Source organism: Cricetulus griseus, chromosome 9 (genome assembly GCF_003668045.3).
Source record: "Cricetulus griseus strain 17A/GY chromosome 9, alternate assembly CriGri-PICRH-1.0, whole genome shotgun sequence".
In the NCBI taxonomy this organism is placed as follows: domain Eukaryota; kingdom Metazoa; phylum Chordata; class Mammalia; order Rodentia; family Cricetidae; genus Cricetulus; species Cricetulus griseus.
In genome coordinates, this window is record NC_048602.1 from 11,865,691 (window position 1) to 11,885,935 (window position 20,245).

The window sequence follows — 20,245 nt, forward strand, 5'->3', positions numbered from 1 at the left end:
GAGATGTCACAGGACAGTTAGGATCCCCAAGGAGAGCAACATAGGACACTGGTACTCCTGATGACTCCACATCCTTAGGGATTAAGTCTAGCAAATTCTTTCCTGAAGGCAAGTAGTATCAGATACTGCTTGTCTGGACAGCTGTCCTGTCCCAGTGTCATGGCTGTGTCTATGTTTGAGGCAACCTTATCACCATGGCAACATTCCTTAAGTATGTGTGCTATCACTGGAAAAGAGACACAGAAAACACAGTTTGTACATCTGTCTCACAGGCCTTGAGTTACAAGCTGTCTGCGTACAACCACATATTCAGTGTCTTCACCCTGGAGGCCTTCTCCGGTGTATGTTGATCAGGAGCAGCTGTTTTTACAGATATTAATCTTGGCCACCAGCAGTTTGAGGAGGTGTCTTTTTTTATGAAGTGAAAACATATGGAGAGTTGGATTTGACTCTAGTTCGAACCTACCTGGCTGTGGAGAATTTCTGTCAAGAAAATTACTCCATAGCCGACCTATTGGATAGGAAATCAAGTACTTTCTGTTTCTATCACTACTCATAAAGGCAAAAGACAGGGCTTTGCTTTGTACCTTCATACAGCTCCAGTAGATGATGCTGGACTCTGTTCAGGGCACAGCTGATTTCAAACTATTCTGGAATCTGTCTCTCATCATTCCTCATTGTACTCTATAGATTACCAATTCTTCTGGGGATTGACTGTAAATACTCAGTATTATTAAGAATGATCTCTTATGGAGAAGATTAGCATCTAATATCCCTTACCCTAATATTGCTAAACACACTTGTCCCTTCCATCCAGAGTTCCAGAAAGTTATTGTTCTCTACCTTCTATAGTTTGATATGCTTCTGAAAGCATCCATTCGAGACTTCTGGAGAGATGGCTCAGATGTTAACAGGATTGTTTGCTGTTTTGGAGGTCATTAGTTCTGTTCCCAGCAAACACGGCCAGCTAATAACCAATCTGTTATTCAATTTCCAGTGTATCCATGCTCACCTGTGTTTTCTTTGGGTACCAGGTATACTTGTGTACACAGGTATACATGCAGTAAAAATAATCATACATATGACAAGAAATAAATATGTAACCAAAGAAAGAAAGAAATATGTAAAGGGAGAAAGAAAGTTAGGAATAAAACACTACCCAAATTTCAAGAAATGTCTCTCTATTGTCCTTAACTGTGCAAGAGAGGGCATTGCAGTACCCGACAATGGTTCTGTTTCAAGCTCACCTGTACCCCATATTGTTGGGTCTCCTAGATCATTCTGAGACTCATCATTTGCATTTTGGTTACTTGTCCCTTATCTCTATTATCATCATACACCTGGGAAGATTTGCCCACGCTATGGTTCACCATGAGATCAATGACGGGCCCATTCCTGGTCTCATAAGTGAGATTTCTGAGCGCTCATTAAATTCTGAGGATAGCCTGAGGGTGCTTCTCAGGGGAGCTCAGTGGGTAGTGTTACTCTGCTTCTTTCAACACCAGTGTCCTGGAGGATACTGTCCCTGGCTCAGTAGTGGATATCAGTAGAGCAAGAAGGAGATAGCACTCATTGGTGCCAGACATGGCTAGGGTCAGTGGGATCCAGGAGAGAGAATAGTCATCTGACTCCAGATCCTAGGTCTGTATCATCAAGATCTGTAGTTCATCTCCTCCATGGTAAGACTGTTTCTCACATACAGCACAGGAGGCCCACTATCTGTGAGCACTCGGGGCCTCCTGCATCTATGCCTGTGAGTCATCTTCTGCCTGTTTCTCTAAGGACATGGATTGAGTGTGGAGGATAGGAAGGCCGAAACAGTTTGAAAGAGGCCTCTTCAAGAGTCATAGTTACTACAGGGCAACATATTCTCTCTGTTGTTTGCACAGTACTGCTACCCAAGTTTACCATTGCAAGCAACATGGCTAACCTCATAGAGAGCAAGAATGATAGGCACAAAGAGTGAATGAATGTGAGAGACAGAACAGGTTCTAGTTCTTGAGGAAAAATGGTCAAATCCTCTCAGAAGGTAGCAGGCTAAATGTCAGTGATGCAGGACTCACTGAATGTGAAGCCTGCAAGTTAATGTTTGCCATTGAAAGAGACACATACAGCCTGAATATTTTGTGTGAGCAATTTTTGTTTCACCATGGCTGCAAAGGCCGAAATGTAGATAGCTAGAGCCAAACATTTGGTTCTCTTGAGGTCATGCCAGAGATGTACTACACAGATACCTAGCATGGCTAGGACCTTGGGGGACTTCTGCCTAGACAGACTGAGGGTGATGGAGACAGGGGACATCTCAGACTCAGTGCACACATGCATGTATAGTGGGAGTGCTTTGTATGTTGTGCTGGAAATTAATGGGAGAATGTCCTTCTGTGTATATGCTTCTCTCATAGTTTGATGAATGAAACACTGACTGGCCAGGCAGAAAGTGTTAGGAGTGAAGGAGAAGGCTGGGGGAAAGGCAGAGAGGTGTCTCAAAGGGACGCTATGTACTTATAAAGAGGAAAGAGGACGGGATTCTCCCATAAGTCAAGAAGACATGGAAATATATAGATTAATAGAAATGGGTTAATAATCAAGACAGAGCTAGCCAATAATAAGCCAAATCCATCTGCCAACATTGTGAAGTGGAAATAGAGCAGGTATTTCAGGTGGAAGGGGAGAGGGGTCCGGTGGGGGCTGTGGAGATTGGCGCAGAAGGACTCGGGGAGAGGAAGGATGCATGGAGAGTCCTGGGGGGACACAAGTGGAATCTGGGGGCGCCTCTGGGAGGATTTGGAAACCTAGTATAATGGAAACTCCTCAGAATCTATGGAGGTGAATCTAGCTAAAACTCCTAACAATGGGGATTATAGAGCCTGACCAGGCCATCTCCTGTATCCTGGGAAGACGTCCAGTAGAGGAATTGTGACACCAACACAACCACTGAACCTATAAACTACAATTTGTCCTTCCTAGTAGACATGCTGTGTAAAGTTCTCACAGAAAGTGTGGGAGTGGTAACTAATGACTAGAGTAAACTAATGTTTGATGGTATTGTCTCACATTTTCTTCACAATGACTGTAGTGGATATCACAGTGTCCCTGGGCCCAGGATCTAGGAGGTAAAAAAAGTGTATCCCAATTTACATGTCCTTGGCTGTGCCTTGGCTCTAGAATCCGGATGTGTGTGTTAGTAAATAGATACCTGGAGTTGTGATAAGCACAGCAAAGAAAGAGGGGCACCCACTTGGAGAAGGGGAACTTCCTTTGAAATCTCCCTATTGTGGGAATTACCAATACGGAGCCAGGTACAAGGGAATTTATTAGGGAAAAGCCTTACTTACAGAGCGACCTAGCCAGGCAGCAGGGCAGCAGTAAGTACAGCAAGCCGAAGATGAAAGGGAAGAAGGGGCCTTCCACGTGTGTGTGCCTCACTCTTAAACCTGCCCTACTTCACCCTGACCACTCCCTCAAAGGGTGGGTCAGGCACACATGGACCCATCCCCTAGCAGGCATGGTTATGGTTTCCCCTACATCTCCCTGTGGAGGAGGGGGACATAGCAGTTTGAAACAGTGTTCTAGTTATCACTAGCTGTCATTTTGACAAAATCCAATGTCACTTGGGTGAAAAAAAAAGAGTCTCAACAAAGTAACTACCTTTATCAGGTCAGGCTGTACACGCCTATAAGGGATTGTCTTAATTATTGGATGTGGGCCCAGGTCACTGTGTGCAACACCTTCTCTAGGCGGATGGTCTTGGTTGTATAAGAAACTTGCTTAAGATGAGTCTGAGAGTGAGCCAGGGAATGGTCCAGTAAGCATCATGCTTTCTGTCTTGACTTCCTTCATTGCTACAATATGATATAGCCCCCAAAGTAAATGCACCCTTAGTCTCTACTAAGCATTTTTTTCCTCAGGCAGTTTTTTCAGTCAGAGTGAGGGAAAATTAGAATAGGGTATTGTTGGGGGAGGACCTTCTGTGTATATGTTTGTCTTACTGGTTGATAAATAAAGCACTGTTGGCCATTAGGAAAGCAGGAGAGGTGGGACTAGGAGTCAAAGAGGATTCTGGGAAATGTAGTAAAGATATCCAGGCAGGAAGTGATATAGCAGGAAGACTCAGAATATAATCAGGGACAAGAGGGAAATTGTCCGCTTGCTTTTCCTCTTCCTCCTGCTCTCTTCTGTATGGAGCAACATGTGATCCCAGGAAGATGATGACAGCAGAAGGAGTCCTCGATAAGTCTTATAAAATATATAGATTTATGATAATTAAGACTGAGCTAGCATATAAGAAATCCTAGTCAATTGGCCAGCAGCATTGTAAACTAATTTCAGTCTCTCTGTGTTATTTGGGGCCCTAGAGTGGCTGGTGGAATTCAGGTGGCCTAGCAGAAAGCGCCCACATGGCAGCAGGGCTTGGGCAGATGGAATAAAGGCTTATCGTTACAGGGTATAGAGAAGAGCAAATGGCTCGTCCACTTGAAGCACTGTTCTCTGTACTCATGAACAGATCCTCTCAGCACTCAGTGGGTAAAGAGAAGGAGGCATTCCTGTATCAGTGATGGTCATGACGTTCATGTGCAACCCTCCATTAGTGTCCTCTCTATTTTTCTTTTTAATTTTTTTATTAGTTCAAATTAGGAACAAGCTTCTTTCACATGTCAGTTCCTTCTCCCTCTCCATCCCCTCACCCTCACCCCTCCTCCCCCACACCTGACCTACCCCCCATCCCATCCACCCTCCACTCCCCAGGCAGGGTAGGGCCCTCAACGGGGGCTCCACAAAGTCCACCACATCATCCTGGGCTGGGCCTAGGCCCTTCCCCACGTGTCCAGGGCAAGAGAGCATCCCTTCACGTGGGATGGGCTCTCAAAGTCCCTTCTTACACCAGGGAAAATACTAATCCACTACCAGGGGCAGAGGCCTCCTCATTGACATCCATGTTCAGGGGTCAGGATCAGCCCTGTACTGACCTCCCAGTCAGCATCTGGGGTCGATGTGTTCCCCCTTGTTCAGGCCAGCTGTTTCTGTGGGTTTCACCAGCCTGGTACCTACCCCTTCGCTTTTCATTCCCCCCTCTTTTCAACAAAGTTCCAGAGTTCAGTTCAGTGTATATCTGTGGATGTCTGTCTCTGCTTCCATCAGCCACTGAATGAGGGCTCTAGGATGGCATAAAAAGTAGTCATCAATCTCATTTTAGGGGAAGGGTGTTTAGGTTATCCTCTCCACCTTTGCCTGGATTGTCAGTTTGTGTCATCCTTGTAGGTCTTTGGAAATCTCCCTAGTGCCAGATCTCTCCTTGGACCTATAATGGCTCCCTCTAATATGGTATCTCTCATCCTGCTCTCCTCTATTCTTCCCCCAACTCAATATTTTGCTCCTCTATTTCCTCCTATCCTCTTCTCCTGCTTTCATTCTGCTAGCTCCCTCTCCCCTACCCTCATGCTCCCAATTAGCTCAGGAGTTCCTGCCCCTTCCCATTCCTGGGTCCATTCATTTATCCCTTAGAGTCCTTCATGTTTCCTAGTTTCTTTGGTGATGAGGATTATAGGCTGGTAATCCTTTGCTCTATGTCTAAAATTCATATATCAGTGAGTACATACCATGTTTGTCTTTATGTGACTGGTTACCAGACTCAGGATGGTTTCTTCTAGTTCCATCCATTTGCCTGTGAATTTCAAGATTCCATTGTTTTTTTCTGCTGAGTAGTACTCCATTGTATAAATGTACCACATTTTCTCTATCCATTCTTCAGTTGAGGGACATCTAGGTTGCTTCCAGGTTCTATTCCAGGCTATTACAAACAATGCTTCTATGAACATGGTTGAACATATGTCCTTGTATGAACATACATTATTTGGGTATGTACACAAGAGAGGAATTTCTGGATCTTGAGGTAGACTGATTCCCATTTTTCTGAGCAACCGCCATACTGATTTCCAGAGTGGTCTTACAAGTTCACACTTGCACCAGCAATGGAGGAGTGTTCCTTTTTCTCCACATCCTCTCCAGCATAGATTGTCATTGGTATTTTTGATTTTAGCCATTCTGACAGGTCTGAGGTGGTATCTCAGAGTTGTTTTGAGTTGCATTTCTCTGATGGCCAAGGATTTTGAACACTTTCTTAAGTGTCTTTCAGCCATTTCAGATTCCTCTGTTGAGAGTTCTCTATTTAGTTCTGCATCCCACTTTTTAATTTTATTGTTTGATGTTTTGGTGGCTAGCTTCTTGAGTTCATTGTACATTTTGGAGATCGGCCCTCTGTCAGATGTGGGATTGGGGAAGATCCTATCCCATTGTGTGGGTGGTCGTTTTGTCTTACTGACTGTGTCCTTTGCCTTACAGAAGCTTCTCAGTTTCAGGAGGTCCCATTTATTAATTGAAGATCTCAATGTCTATGCTACTGGCGTGATGTTCAGGAATCGGTCTCCGGTGCCAATTCGTTCAAGGGTATCTCCCACTTTCTCTTCTAGAAGATTCAGTGTGACTGGATTTATAGTGAGATCTTTGATCCATTTGCACTTAAGTTTTGTACATGGTGACAGATTTGGATCTATCTGCAATCTTCTGCATGTCCAAATCCAGTTGTGCCAGCACCATTTGTTGAAGATGCTACCTTTCTTCCATTGTATAAATTTAGCATCTTTGTCAAAAATAAGGTGTTCATAGGTGTGTGGGTTAATATCAGGGTTTTCAATTTGATTCCATTGGTCTATCTGTCTGCTTTTGTGCCAATACCCAAGCTGTTTTCAGAACTATGGCTCTATAATAGAGCTTGAAGTCAGGGATGGTGATGCCACCAGAAGATCCTTTATTATCCTGGGTTTTTGTTTTTCCATATAAAGTTGAGGATTGTTCTTTCAAGGTCTGTGAAGAACTGTGTTGGGATTTTGATGGGGATTGCATTGACTCTGTAGATTACTATGTTGAATCTACCTATCCAAGAGCATGGGATATCTTTCCATTTTCTGGTATCTTCTTTAATTTCTTTCTTTAAAGACTCAAAGTTCTTACAGTACTGGTCTTTCACTTTTTTGGTTAGCGTTACCCCAAGGTATTTTATGTTGCTTGTGAATATTGTGAAGGGTGATGTTTCTCTGATTTCTTTCTCATTGCATTTATCATCTGTATATAGTAGGGCTACTGATTTTTTGAGTTAATTTTGTATCCTGCTACTTTGCTGAAGGTGTGTATCAGCTATAGGATGCTCGCTTCTGTCTGAACCAATCGGGACAAGAGTGGACCAGCCCAGACCAGAAGGCCCACACTGAGTCCGGACACACCTCACCCCTGGATACACCCTGCCCTGTGTCCTTCGGAGGCTGCTCTAGCCTCAGGGGACCAGCCCAGACCAGAAGGCCCACCCTGAGTCTGGACACACCTCACCCCTGTCTACATCCTGCCCTCTGTCCTGCAGAGGCTGCCGTAGCCTCAGGTGAGTCTGGGAGCTGCTCTGCCCGTCACCACCCCCCTCCTCCATCAACACCTGCTCAATTCTGCCCGAGCCCATCCAGACAAGAGTGGACCAGCACAGACCAGAAGGTCCACCCTGGGTCTGGACACACCTCACCCCTGTTTACACACCCTGCCCTCTGTCCTGTGGCGGGTGCCTGAGCCTCAGGTGAGTCTGGCGCTCTCTGTTTCCCATCCTCTCTAATCAAACCCTGCTTGCTTCTGCCTGAAACATACCCCCCCAACCCCGGACAAAAGTGGACCAGCCCAGAACAGAAGGCCAACCCTGAGTCCAGACACACCTCACCCCTGTCTACACCTCTCTATTTTTCAAGACTGGGTTTCTCTTCATAATAGCTGTCTGTCCTGTAACTTACTTTGTAGACTATGCTAACTTTTAACTCACAGAGCTCCATCTGCTTCTGCCCACCAAGTGCTGCAATTACCGACATGGGACCCGATGTCTGGATGTCTCCTCTTCTATGTCCTAGGATGTTCCTCTGACATTTACTCACCACAAGGCTCCTACTGAGGATACCTGGATTCTGGTTAAACGTTGATTCCATCTTCAGTCCAGGTATTCCCAGGACAATTCTGAAGTATGGCTAGACCCACCCTCTATTAGGTGGTATTTGGAATTCAGGAGAGGACAGTGAACAGGATTACATACATTGCATTTTATATGTATTCAGTGTTTCAGAACATGTCACAATTGACTTGGACCATGCTTGATACAGCTCTGGGCACTATATTGCTGTTCTAGCAGTTAAACAAATGGGTTTACTGTCAGAAAATTGTTTCCTTTATGTAGGCATGACCTTGCCTAGTAGACTTGTTTCTATTCCTGTCTCTAACAACCTGGAGCTCCCTGCCTTGTTTTAGCCAAACCTCCTGGCTGCTACACTTTTCTGAGAACACCTTTCTACATGGGGATCCCTAAGGTCCTCTCTCTCCTGGAATCTCTCAAAGGGAAAAAGACAAGATTACCACCAGGGAATCAGGTAGGCACAGGCAATGATGACAGAGGAATATCAGAGAGGACATGGTCTCACCTAACACAGTTACACAACACATAATGCTAGAATGTTGACTTGTCGCCCCCCATAGTAAGATGGAGCTACCAGCCCTTTCAAGGACAATTGCTCATCTGCTTCACACACTAAGAATATGGAACTCCTCATGCAACTGCTCCTGGGCCTTTGTCCTTGGACACAACTTTGACTGGTTATGTTAGTGATAAAAGATTGATCTTCATTCCTAGTCAAGACTCAAGTCAAAGCTGGTCTCTTTCCAGGCTTAAGAGACATTTATGGAACTGTCCTCAGTGAATTACAAAAGTACACATTGAGAACACAGGGCAGGCAGTGTTCTCAGTTGGATCTCTGTGTCTCAAGGACACATAGGCTTGTTGAAGGCTCCCTCTGGTTCTGACATACTCAAGGTAAGACCCAGCAGGTGTCAGCCCGGTGATGAATCATTGTTCTCTAGGGCACGGGGATGCTTATCATTGTTGTTTCTCAAAGTGCAGCTTGGAGGAGAAGCATAAAGGGAAGTTGAAATGGGTTTTGGGTGGCACTTGAATGGAGATGATTGAACAGTGCCTTGGACACAGTGTTTTGGATTCTGAGAAGTGCTCCTGCCTGAAAGGATCATCAGCTCATAGGAAAGATACCTGCAGAGACTGAACACCTTGCAGGAGCTGAAGTTCTTCTCCTGAAAGGGTTATCAGTGAGGTGAGAAGAGAGACGGAGATGCCCTCTGTGCTTCTGTGCAATGGGTGCACTCCCTGGCAGGGGCTTCTGCTCACAGGTAAGTGCACCCACCCTCTGACTGTGAGGGTGCAGGGGAACTTGGAGGCAGGCTGGAGTTTCCTCCAGAGGACAGGAGCCTGAGAGGAGACTTGAGGTTTCTGTTTGCAGTCCTGGGGCAGAAGGTACAGGAGGGACAGAGGCTCAGCACCCTGAAGCTCTCAGAGGACAAGAGGTGATGAGGGGATAAGAAGAGCCTCAAACACTCCCTATTCACAATCAAGAACATTGGCTGTCATGTTCTGAAGTCTGATGTTCTCCAAAATGACAGTGTGACCCTCAATATAGAAATCAATTAGGGGTGGACCACTGAGATGTCTCAGTATGTGGAGACACGACAACCTGAATTCAGTCTCCTGCTCCCTCATGGTACATGGAAAAAACAGCCTCATGCAGGCTGGCAATCCTTTGCTCTATGTCTAAAATCCACATATGAGTGAGTACATACCATGTTTGTCTTTTTGTGATTGGGTTACCTCGCTCAGAATGGTTTCTTCTAGTTCCATCCATTTGCCTGTGAATTTCAAGATTCCATCATTTTTTCCCCCCACGGAGTAGTACTCCATTGTGTAAATGTACCACATTTTCTCTCCATTCTTCAGTTGAGGGGCATCTAGGTTGCTTCCAGGTTGTGGCTATTACATAAAATGCTGCTCTGAACATAGTTTAACAGATGTTTTTGTTGCATGAATGTGCTTCTTTAGGGTGTATGTCTAAGAGCGGAATTGCTGGATTTGTGGTAGACTGATTCCCATTTTTCCTCAGTATTTCTAAGTGAGTTTATGACACAGTCAGAGTTTTGGAGCTAATGGAATTCATGATGCTATGTCTACCAAGGAGGGTGGACACACTGATACCCCTACATACAAGATGAGTGATGATCACACCTGCTCAACCTTGATCATTTCTTTTTTTTCTGTTCCCTTCTAGCCTCTCTTGTAACATTCTGGCACTACCCCACCACAGCTGAACATGTCACTATTGAATCTGTCCCACCCCATGTGGTCGAAGGAGAAAATGTCCTTCTTCTCGTCCAGAATCTGCCAGAGAATCTTGCAACCTTGGTCTGGTCCAAAGGGGTAAAAATATCAAACAATGTAATTGGATTATATGACCTGAACAAAGATGTAAGTGCTCCAGGGCCTCTACACAGTGGTAGAGAGACAGTGTACAGTAACGGGTCTCTGCTGCTCAGAAATGTCACATGGAAGGACACAGCACTGTATACCCTAAAATGCTTAAATAGACATGGAGATACTGCATCAACAACCACGATTTACCTTGAAGTGCACAGTAAGTGCTCTTTGTGAATTCTGAGTTGTGGGTGGGGTTCATTCCATTGGGCACACACACAGTGTGTTGGCCTGTGCCTTCTTCCCCTGTGCACGGGATTTTCTATTTTCGGTATGAGTACTCAGTTCAAGACACTCATGATTTAGAATGATGCAATAGATCAAAATATTTCGCTTGACTTCAATTTGCAGACAGGTGGACAGATACTGGGTAACTCAGCCAAGGGTATCAGCCTGTTTCTAGACTCTGGGCTTCTTACCAAGAATATGTCCTTGAGAAAAATCCAAAGGGAATCAACATTTGACCTGATGTTGGAAAATTTGGGATCCTCACAGAGGAATGATCTGCAAGATGCCCTGACTCCAGATCTCTGTCCCAGAATTTACTACAGGCAGCATTGAGAATCAGTTCATAAAGGTTGGATTTTGACTTCCTGATGGTAGGAAACAATGCTTTTTCACAGGCCAAGTCCTGCATCTTTGGAACCAGCCAAAGCTCTGTCATATGGTTAGTCTATGTCCCCTGGATAGATTCTACACAGACTAAACAGGGAGACCTAAGCCTGATAGATGCTCAGTTCATTACTTGTCTGTTCTGATGGTCTTATGAGACTTTACAGGAAAGTCAGACAAAATAAGGACTAGGAGAGATCACACACATTCTTCTGCCAAGTGTCCACTGGTTGGAACTCAGGGAATCCTCTTCTGTAGGGAAATGGCTAAGGCTGTGCTGATCTGGACAGTTTCCAGACATGAGCTGTAGTTTCCCTAGTAATCACCAGGGGTGTCATTAGGAGAAATGATGCACTGGCAGAAAAGTATTTGCTTGAACCAGAAATTTACCTAGGAGCCTGCTTCCACTGCTGTTTTCACTGACCCAGAAATCATGGACACAGTGTTCTCAGACCTACTGGCTTCTTAATGTGCGTGCAACGCTGCTTGAGGGTCATGTGCCCTTTCCCCCTTTATGTATTTCCTTTGAGAATCATATGATATCCAAAGGGAATCAATTAGACAGAGGTCTAAGACAACTCTCAAAGACTATGGAGCACATGGGAAGACCCATTACTCAGGTCAGCAAACAGAGGAAAAATAAGCATTGTCTTAAAATCTTGCCTGGGACAAAATACCTCACAGCCTTTTTCCAGGAGTCAAGTCACCTCCTCCCACAAACCCAGGATGTGACACTCCTGACACATTCTGGGCCTTTGACCTTGGTCTCATACCTGACTGGTGACTCCATTGAGAATGTATTTGTTGTCTTCCCCACATACCACTGACCTAGTCCCTTTGGAGTCACACAGATATGTGTGTCCCTTCCTGGTTGGAGCAATCAATATTTGCAGAGCCCTGAGAACACAATAAAGACAGGATTCCCAGCTGGGTTTCTGGCTCTTGCTATTGTATAGACTTTACCTTTTTGGTGCTTTGAAACCAAGACCAGAACATAGTATAGGGCAGTCCCAGGGGCAGATGCTATTTTCTGATGTCAGAGGCTCTCACAGTATGTTCCAGGGTACAGAAACGTAAGGAAAGATGGAGAGAAAGATACCTGGTCACACTGAGAGTGGAGGAGGCAGGGAATGTTTGGACACATACCCACCCACAGCCTATGTGGTTCTGTTAGACACATTTTCTTGGCAAGAAAGATGGCAGAGATGTAAGGATGGCAGAGACTGTGAACTGTGTTGCTGCGACATGCCAAGAAGGAATCCAGAACCAGCCACAGAGACCAGGGGGTTGCCCTCTCTACCCATATGCAAAGGCTGTATGGTATTTCAGGGCCTCCTCCTCACAGCCAATGATACCATGAGTTGACTGTTTTTGAGAGGAGAGGGTTGTCATCCAAGTGTTTGTAGCAGAGAAGACCAAACAGTGGCCAGAGAATCAGCAACATCGTCATTCAACCATGAGGGAGAACTCAAAATGCAAGGTTGTGGGAGACTCTGTATGCTGCTGAAGGACAAAGCATTGTTCTCCAAATTCATAATCTTCCAGAAGATCTCAAGTCTTTTCTTGGTACAAATCAATATATAGGTTTCAGGAACTTAAAATTATATTATACAGCAGAGCCATGAGTTCCATGTCATTTCGGCCTGCACTCAGAAGAATAGGGATGGTGTTCAATAACGGGTCCCTGGTGGTCCATGTTGTCAGTGAGGAAGACTCTGGAATGTACACACTAGCAGTTTTCAACAAAGATTTCAAAATGAAAAGCTTATGTGGAATTTTATGGTTTTGGCCTCCAATGCCTGGGTGTGGCTTATTGTTTCACACCCTGAACTGTCAGACTGGCCTGTGCCTGCTCTCCCCCCTAGTGCATCGTGTTCCAATAATGGGGTTTGGACACTTATTGCAGAACAACATGCAGTGGACATACAAACTACAATAGGTCAGAAGCCCTCACCTGTCTTTGCCTGTGGAGAGGAGGACCCCTGTTGGGTAACCTCAGCCTCGCCTGTATAGCCTCAGTTCACATGTTTAGAGCTCTCACCATGCACATATTCCCAGAAAGTCAGTGGCTCCAGGCAGTCCCTGTCTTTGGAAGTCATGGGGTCCTCATGGAGACCAGCAAGGAGCCCTTACTCCAGAACTTTGCCCTTGACTGAACTCCTTGTGACACGTGGGAGTCTTAAGTAAAGGTTTCTTTAGATTTTCTGTCTGAGCCAATAGGGAACAAGATTTTACTCTCTATCCAAGTCCTGGGGCTGACAATGCCAGAGAGTGTACAGTCAATTGTGCTCTCCCGTACCAGCAGTAGTTAGGTAGGTCACCTGTGCATATCCTTCTCATGAGGCTCAGTCAATAAGTATCTGGGCCATTAGTATATTGTTCTGATGGGCTTATGAGACACCAGAAGAAGGAAGTCATGGCACTAAAGGAACAAAAAGAGGAGGTAATGAGAATGGATCTCTCTCCTTCCCCAAGCACCGTCACCTGGTCTCTTAGAAGCATTGTGGGCATCTCTGTCATCTTCCAGCAAAGTGGATATTCTGTATTTTTCAGAGCACTGAACAAATTGGGTGCCCAGCAGCATTTCTGTGTCCCACAGGGAGTGCAGAGGCTCCCTCTTTTGTGCTGACAGATCCAGGGACAGGAAGCCACAGAGGGCAGCCCCAAGGTGAGCTGCTGTTGTCTCAGATTACAGGGAAGCTCGTCAGCCCTTTTGATCACTGTGTGGTCTGGAAGTGGAGCATAAAGAGAGAAGTGGAGAGGGATAAGGGGAGGCCCTGAGAGTAAGGGGACCGAGCAGTGTTTGGAACAGAGACCCCCACAGCACATGGAGATGCTCCTGCCTGGAAGGAGACTCAGCTCATTTGGGGGAAGGGTAGCAGAGCTTGGGAGCAGATGTGCCACAGAAGGAGGGTGTATCAGGCCACAGAGACTAGGATTGCACCCTTGTATCCCTCTGCAATGGGTCACTGACTCTCAGGGATGCCTGCTCATAGATGAGGTCATCCGGAGTTGACAGTGTGATAGAAAGGATTTTCTATGGGGGACAAGGAATTAGAGAAGACTGCATTTGTAGGGGAGAAGACACAGGGCAGGCCAGATATTCAGCAGCAGGAAACTTATTTTTTTTCTTGGTGAATCTGAAAAATTAATGGAAGTGCAGGGATACTTTTCATTCAAACTAAACCAGCATGTGCACAGTAGTCTGAACACTGGCGTAGTAGGCTCGGCATCCCAGAAAAAGAAAACCTCAAGGTAGTGTTGATCAGGGATGTGGCTCAGTAGATATAAGCATTAGCTTTTTTTCTGAAAAGCACAGACAAATGAACACAAGTCCTGTGACCTCCAGGTAGGTACTGTGTCCCACACCCACTGCCTCACTCTGAGACACGCCCTTGCAGAGACAGTCACACACAAATGAGCATTAAAAAATCAGAGCAAATGGAGAAATTCAATTCTGTATTCCTAAACCTGTCGGTTTCTTAAATCAATCCATGGCCTTACAGGGTCTGCAACATCATTCTTTCGTTTTCCACAGCTGTCTGAGTTTTTGTTGTTAAGGGTGTTTTTTCCTCCTTTTAACAAATTTTTATTTAATTTAGAAATAATCTTATTTTACTTATAAATCCCAGTTCCTTTTCCCTCCATCCTACCATGACCTCCCTACCAACACCCCCTTTCCACCCCCATCCACTCCCTAGGGAGGGTGAGGCCTTCCGTGGAGGATTATTAAAGTCTGTCACATAATTTGGGACAGGACCTAGGTCCTCCCCAGTGTGTCTAGGCTGACAGAGTATCCCTCCATGGGGAATGGACTCCCCAAAATCCATTTGTGCACTAGGGATAAATACTGGTTCCACTGACAGAAGCCCCATAGACTGCCAGGCCTCCCAATTGACAACCACGATCTGGGGGCCTTGTTCGGTCCTATGTTGGTTCCCCAGCTGTCATACTGGGATCTGTGAGCTCCCACTTGGTCAGGTCAGCTCTTTCTGTGGGTTGCCTCAGCATGGTCTTGACCCCTTTGCTCATCACTCCTCCCTCTCTACATGGGGATTCCATTGTCTCATTGTTTAGCTGCAAATCTCTTCTTCTGCTTCCATCATCTACTTGATGAAGGCTCTAGGATGGCATTTAAGGTAGTCATCAATCTCATTATAGGGGAAAGGCATTTAACGTAGCCTCTCCACCAGCGCTTGGAATATTAGTTGGGGTCATCCCTATGGATATCTGGACATTTCCCTAGTGCCATGTTTCTCTTTAAACTTATTATGGTATCTCTTTTATTACTCTATTCTTCCCCTAACTGAATCTTCCTAATGCCTCATCTTCTCCTCCCCTCTTCTGCCCTCCTCTTTCCCCTACCTCCCTCCCATCTCCCCTCCATGATCCCAATTTTGTTCAGAAGCTCTTGTCCATTTCCCCTTCTCCGGGGGACCATGTATATCTCTCTTAGGGTCCTCCTTGTTACCTTACTTCTCTGGAGGTATGGAATATAGGCTGGTGATTCTTTGCTCCATGTCTAATATTCACTAATGAGTGAGTACATACCATGTTTGTCTTTCTGAGTCTGGGTTACTTCACTCAGGATGATTTCTTTTAGTTCCATCCATTTGCCTGAGAATTTCAAGATTTCATTGTTTTATTTTTTCCCACTGAGTAGTACACCATTGTGTAAATGAACCACATTTTCTTCATCCATTCTTTGATTGAGGGGCATCTAGGTTGGTTCCAAGTTCTGGCTATTACAAATAATGCTGCTATGAACATAGATGAACAGATGTCCTTGTAGTATGCATGTGCCTAAGAGTGGAATTGATGGATCTTGAGGTAGACTGATTCCCCCTTTCCAGAGAAAGCACTTGCTGGTTCCAAAGTGGTTGTCCAAGTTTGAATTCCCACCAGCAGTGGAGGAGGGTTCCCCTCTCTCCACATCCTCTCCAGTATAACGTTTTAGTGGTGTTTTTGATTTTAGCTTTTCTGACAGGAGTAAGATGGTATCTCAGAGTTGTTTTGATTTGCATTTCCCTGATGGTTAAGGATGTTGAGCACCTTCTTCAGTGCCTTTTGGCCATTTGAGAGTCCTCTATTGAGAATTCTCTATTTACTTCTGCACACTACTTTTTACTTGGATTATTTGGTGTTTTGGTGATTAGCTTCTTGTGTCTTTTGTATATTTTGGAAATCAGCCCTCTATCTGATGTGGGGTTGGTGAAGACCTTTTCCCATTCTGTGGGCTGTTGTTTTGTTTTGTTGACTGTGTCCTTTGCCTTACTGAAGCTTCTCAGATTCAGGAGGTCCCCTTTATTAATTGTCAATTTCAGTGTCTGTGCAACTGGTATTATGTTCAGGAAGTGGTCTCCTTTACTAATTCATTCAAGGGTACCTTCCAGTTCCTCTTCTAAGAGGCTCAGTGTCTGGATTTATGTTGAGGTCTTTGATCCATTTGGACTTAAAGTTTGAGCATGGCAATAGATATGGATATATCTGCAATCTTATACATGTCAGCATCCTGTTATGCCAGTTCCATTTGTTGAAGAAGGTTTCTTTTTTCCACTGTATAATTTTAACTTCTTTGTCAAAAATTAGGTGTTTGTAGATGTGTGGATTAATATCCGGGTTTCTAATTAGGATCTGTTGTTACACCTGTCAGTTTTTGTGCCAATAGCTAGCTGTTTTTATTACTATAGCTCTATAATAGAGCTTGAAGTCAGACATGGTGACGTATCTGGAAGTTCCTTTGTTATACAGGGTTGTTTTGGCTAGCCTGGGTTTTTTGTTTTTCCATATAATGTTGAACATTGTTCTTTCAGGTCTGTGATGAATTTTGCTGGGATTGCATTGAAACTGTAGATTGCTTTTGGTTAGATTAGTAAATGGAGTTCTTAATTGGTATAAATACTAAAAATCAGGATTCAAACATAGACTAAATGCTTAGAGATGAGAGAGAAGGAACAAGCTAAAGCCACATTTACCTCACTAGTTTCCTGGTTGGATAAAAGCAAATTCCTATTTCTTCCAACTTATATCCTATCTCCACACAGCCTTCTCACTTCCTGTCTCTGCCCATCCATCTCACTTCCTGTCTATGCCCAGCCCTTTCACTTCCTTTTTCTGCCCAGGCATCTCCCTTCCTGTCTATCTGTACAGACCTCCTGAACTCTATGGTTAAGTAGTGGCAAGCTCCATCCTCTGATCTTCAGACAAGCTTTATGTGTATAAACAAGATATCACCACATTTTCCAGGCACCAGTTCTTTAAAAATAAGAGAGAAATCCAGGTTCTCACAATTCCATAGTCCTAGTGGACTAAAAGTAAAGAAAGTCAGGTGTTGACTGGAACCACAAGAGTAAAGGACATAATCAACAGAATGTCATCCAGTCAGGTGTCATAGTCTAGAGGGAAAGGGGCCAAGAAGTCATCCCCCAAACCAATCTACACTGCATGTGAGCAGGGAGTCTGAGGGCATTGGACTTGGGCCATATTGACACCTGAGCAGAGGGAGCCATACATAGGAAATGACAAGTGCAGGGACACTGAGGACATGGAAGTCAGTAAATGACAGAAAGACACCCGCTCACACATCTAAACTAAGCTATGGCATACTTGCTCAGGACACAGGGTCTCAACTTAGCCAAATATGAAAGTCTGACTATTGATTCATCTCTCTCTTCCCTTCTAGATACCCATTGTGGGTGCCCTTGCTCCTCTGCCCAGCCCACTATTGAATTAGTTCCACCCAGCATTGTAGAAGGAGAAAGCGTTCTTCTAGTGGCTCACAATCTCCCGGAGAATCTTCGATCCTTTTTCTGGTACAAAGGTGGGATTGTGTTCAAGAACTTTGAGATTGCTCAGCACATAATAGCCACCCATTCAACTTTGTTGGGCCCTGTACACAATGGCAGAGAGAGAGTGTACAGCAACGGATCCCTGCTGCTCCAGAATGTCACCTGGAATGACATTGGATTCTACACCCTACGAACTCTGAGTAGAAACATGAAATCTGAATTAGTACGAGTGCAACTCCAGTTGGACAGTAAGTGATTTTGTGATCATTCAGTCCTGGTTTGTGTGTGTACACAGGACTCTTTTGCCAGATCTGTGCTTAACTTCTGTACTGTGCCCCCTTTTTGGTGTTTGATCATTTAGTGCAGGACACACATAGTAGAGACAAATGGCCATAGATTAGACTCCCACACAGACTCAACCATCAGACCTGTGTGTGTGTGTGTGTGTGTGTGTGTGTGTGTGTGTGTGTGTGTGTTGGGAAAGGGTAAGACAGTTGAAATGCATTAGACTCTGTCTTGTCTTTGTCACCATGAACATGGTACTGAGAAGAGCCCTGATGGCATCAGGCATATCCTGGGATCCTCAGAGAGATGTGAGCACCAGGAATCCCTGCCTCCAGCCCTCTCTCCCAGACTTGATTACAAGTGACCTTGGGAAGTATTTTGATGATTTGGATTCTTACTTTCTTATGCAGCTGAGAGTGAACAACAGTTCCTGGATGTCCATATTTCACAGCATGTGAAACCAACTAGTGCACCTTTCTGATTGTCACATTCAAGCTAGGTCACCTGGGCACCTCCTTCTGAGACTCAGCATGGAAGGCAGAGCTAGACAGGTGCCCAGGTCATCAGCACACTCTTTTGATTGGCTTATGAGTATTCACAGGAAGATCAGTGTCCCCAAGGTGAAGAACAGAGAACACAGGTACACTTGATATTTTCTTGTCCTCTGGGGTCCACCTCAGGGATTTTCCTCATGCAGTCAAATGGTAATGTGCTCTGATGGTCTTTACATCTCCCAGACATGAGCCACAGTCATCCTTTTGATAGCCAGAGGGTGATATTAGCTCACAGTCTAACCCTGCGGTGCTGGGAAAGAAACATGTGATTTCCATTTCTTTCCCAATAGACATTGCCACAGGCCCACATGACCTACTGGTGCTTCCATTGTCTGAGAAAGGTACTATGCTAGCGACCATATTCAGGCTCCTTCTTTCTAGCATAGGGAAAGCGAGGGGGGCCACAGGAGAACTACCAAGCAAAGAATAGATGTCCCTAAAATGTCAGGGTGGACATGGGCAAACCTGAGCCATACCTTAGCCACCAAAAGAGGCTGGAACTCAGGTTTCCCTTTGAAACCCTCAACAGTAGTGTGAGACCACACCTTTCCAGGGCACAGTTGACCTTGTCAGCAGATAGGACATGGATCTCTTGATAGAACTCTTCCTGCATGTCTGTCCTGGATCTGACCCTGAATGGTCACCCTAGTGATAAGCAATGAGTGTCCTTCCTCTGCCATCACTCAGGTGGTCCCTTTCCAGCTGTCACAGACACCTGCTACCTACTGCCCGAGAGCAATTTCCACCTTACTAGAGCATTGTCGACACAAGGACAACTGGGTTCACAGCAGAGTTTCTGTGTCACAGAGAATGCATAGGGATGAGAGTGTCCCCTCTTTGATGCTACAGTGCCAAGGCCAGGACACAGCTGAGATCAGTCCCGGGGTGAGCTGTTGGATTTTGGGTCGCAGGAATAATTATTGGCCCATTGCTCACTGTGTGGTCTGGAGGACTGAAACATAAAGCGAGTTGGGAAGAGAGTCACCAAGCAATTCCAGGGAAAGGAGTGAGACCTGCCTTGGACAAGGACACACCCACAGTCCATGTGACTCTTTGATGTGATTCTGCCTTGCAACAGGCTTAGCTCGGAGGGAGACAGGACAGTAGAGCTGACTCAGGTACATCAGAGTGACTCTAGGACAGCAGCACTAACTGGGGGACAGAAGAGCTCAATTCTGCCAGACCCATTGACTTGAGTTTAGTCCCCAGCTCCCATGAGGCTGAAGAAGAGAACCCTCTCACTCCTCAAAGTTGTCCTCTGCCACATACACACTGTGGCGCACACCCAGCAATATACATATCTATGTAGGAATGCACATGTGTTCATGCCTGCACGCATTCATGAACACATGAAATGGAAATACATGTAAAAATTAAATTAAACACAGGACATTCTAGACCTTGGAGCATCTGTTTCTCATTCTTATGTTCAGTCATTCATTTATTCATTCATTCATTCATTCATTCATTCATTCATTCATCGTCCACAGATGTCAGAACCTTTTCTAGGTAGCATGCCTTCCAAAACTGAGATTAACCATGGTCTTCACAAATGTTTATTCCAAGTGGACTTGAAGATAGGCCCATAAAGAAAGCTCAAAGGTGAAGTCAGGTGTTGT

At 45.0% G+C, this 20,245-nt stretch overlaps 1 protein-coding gene across 1 annotated transcript; it reads left to right on the forward strand.

Annotated features, from left to right (window-relative positions):
• Nucleotides 1-9,197: 9,197 nt before the first annotated feature.
• On the forward strand, nt 9,198-18,043 carry LOC100771234 (carcinoembryonic antigen-related cell adhesion molecule 3-like). Its single transcript, XM_035449109.1, has 3 exons — nt 9,198-9,255; nt 10,185-10,553; nt 17,682-18,043. The coding sequence occupies exons 1-3, from the start codon at nt 9,198-9,200 to the stop codon at nt 18,041-18,043; spliced, it is 789 nt and encodes a 262-aa protein (XP_035305000.1).
• Nucleotides 18,044-20,245: the final 2,202 nt, after the last annotated feature.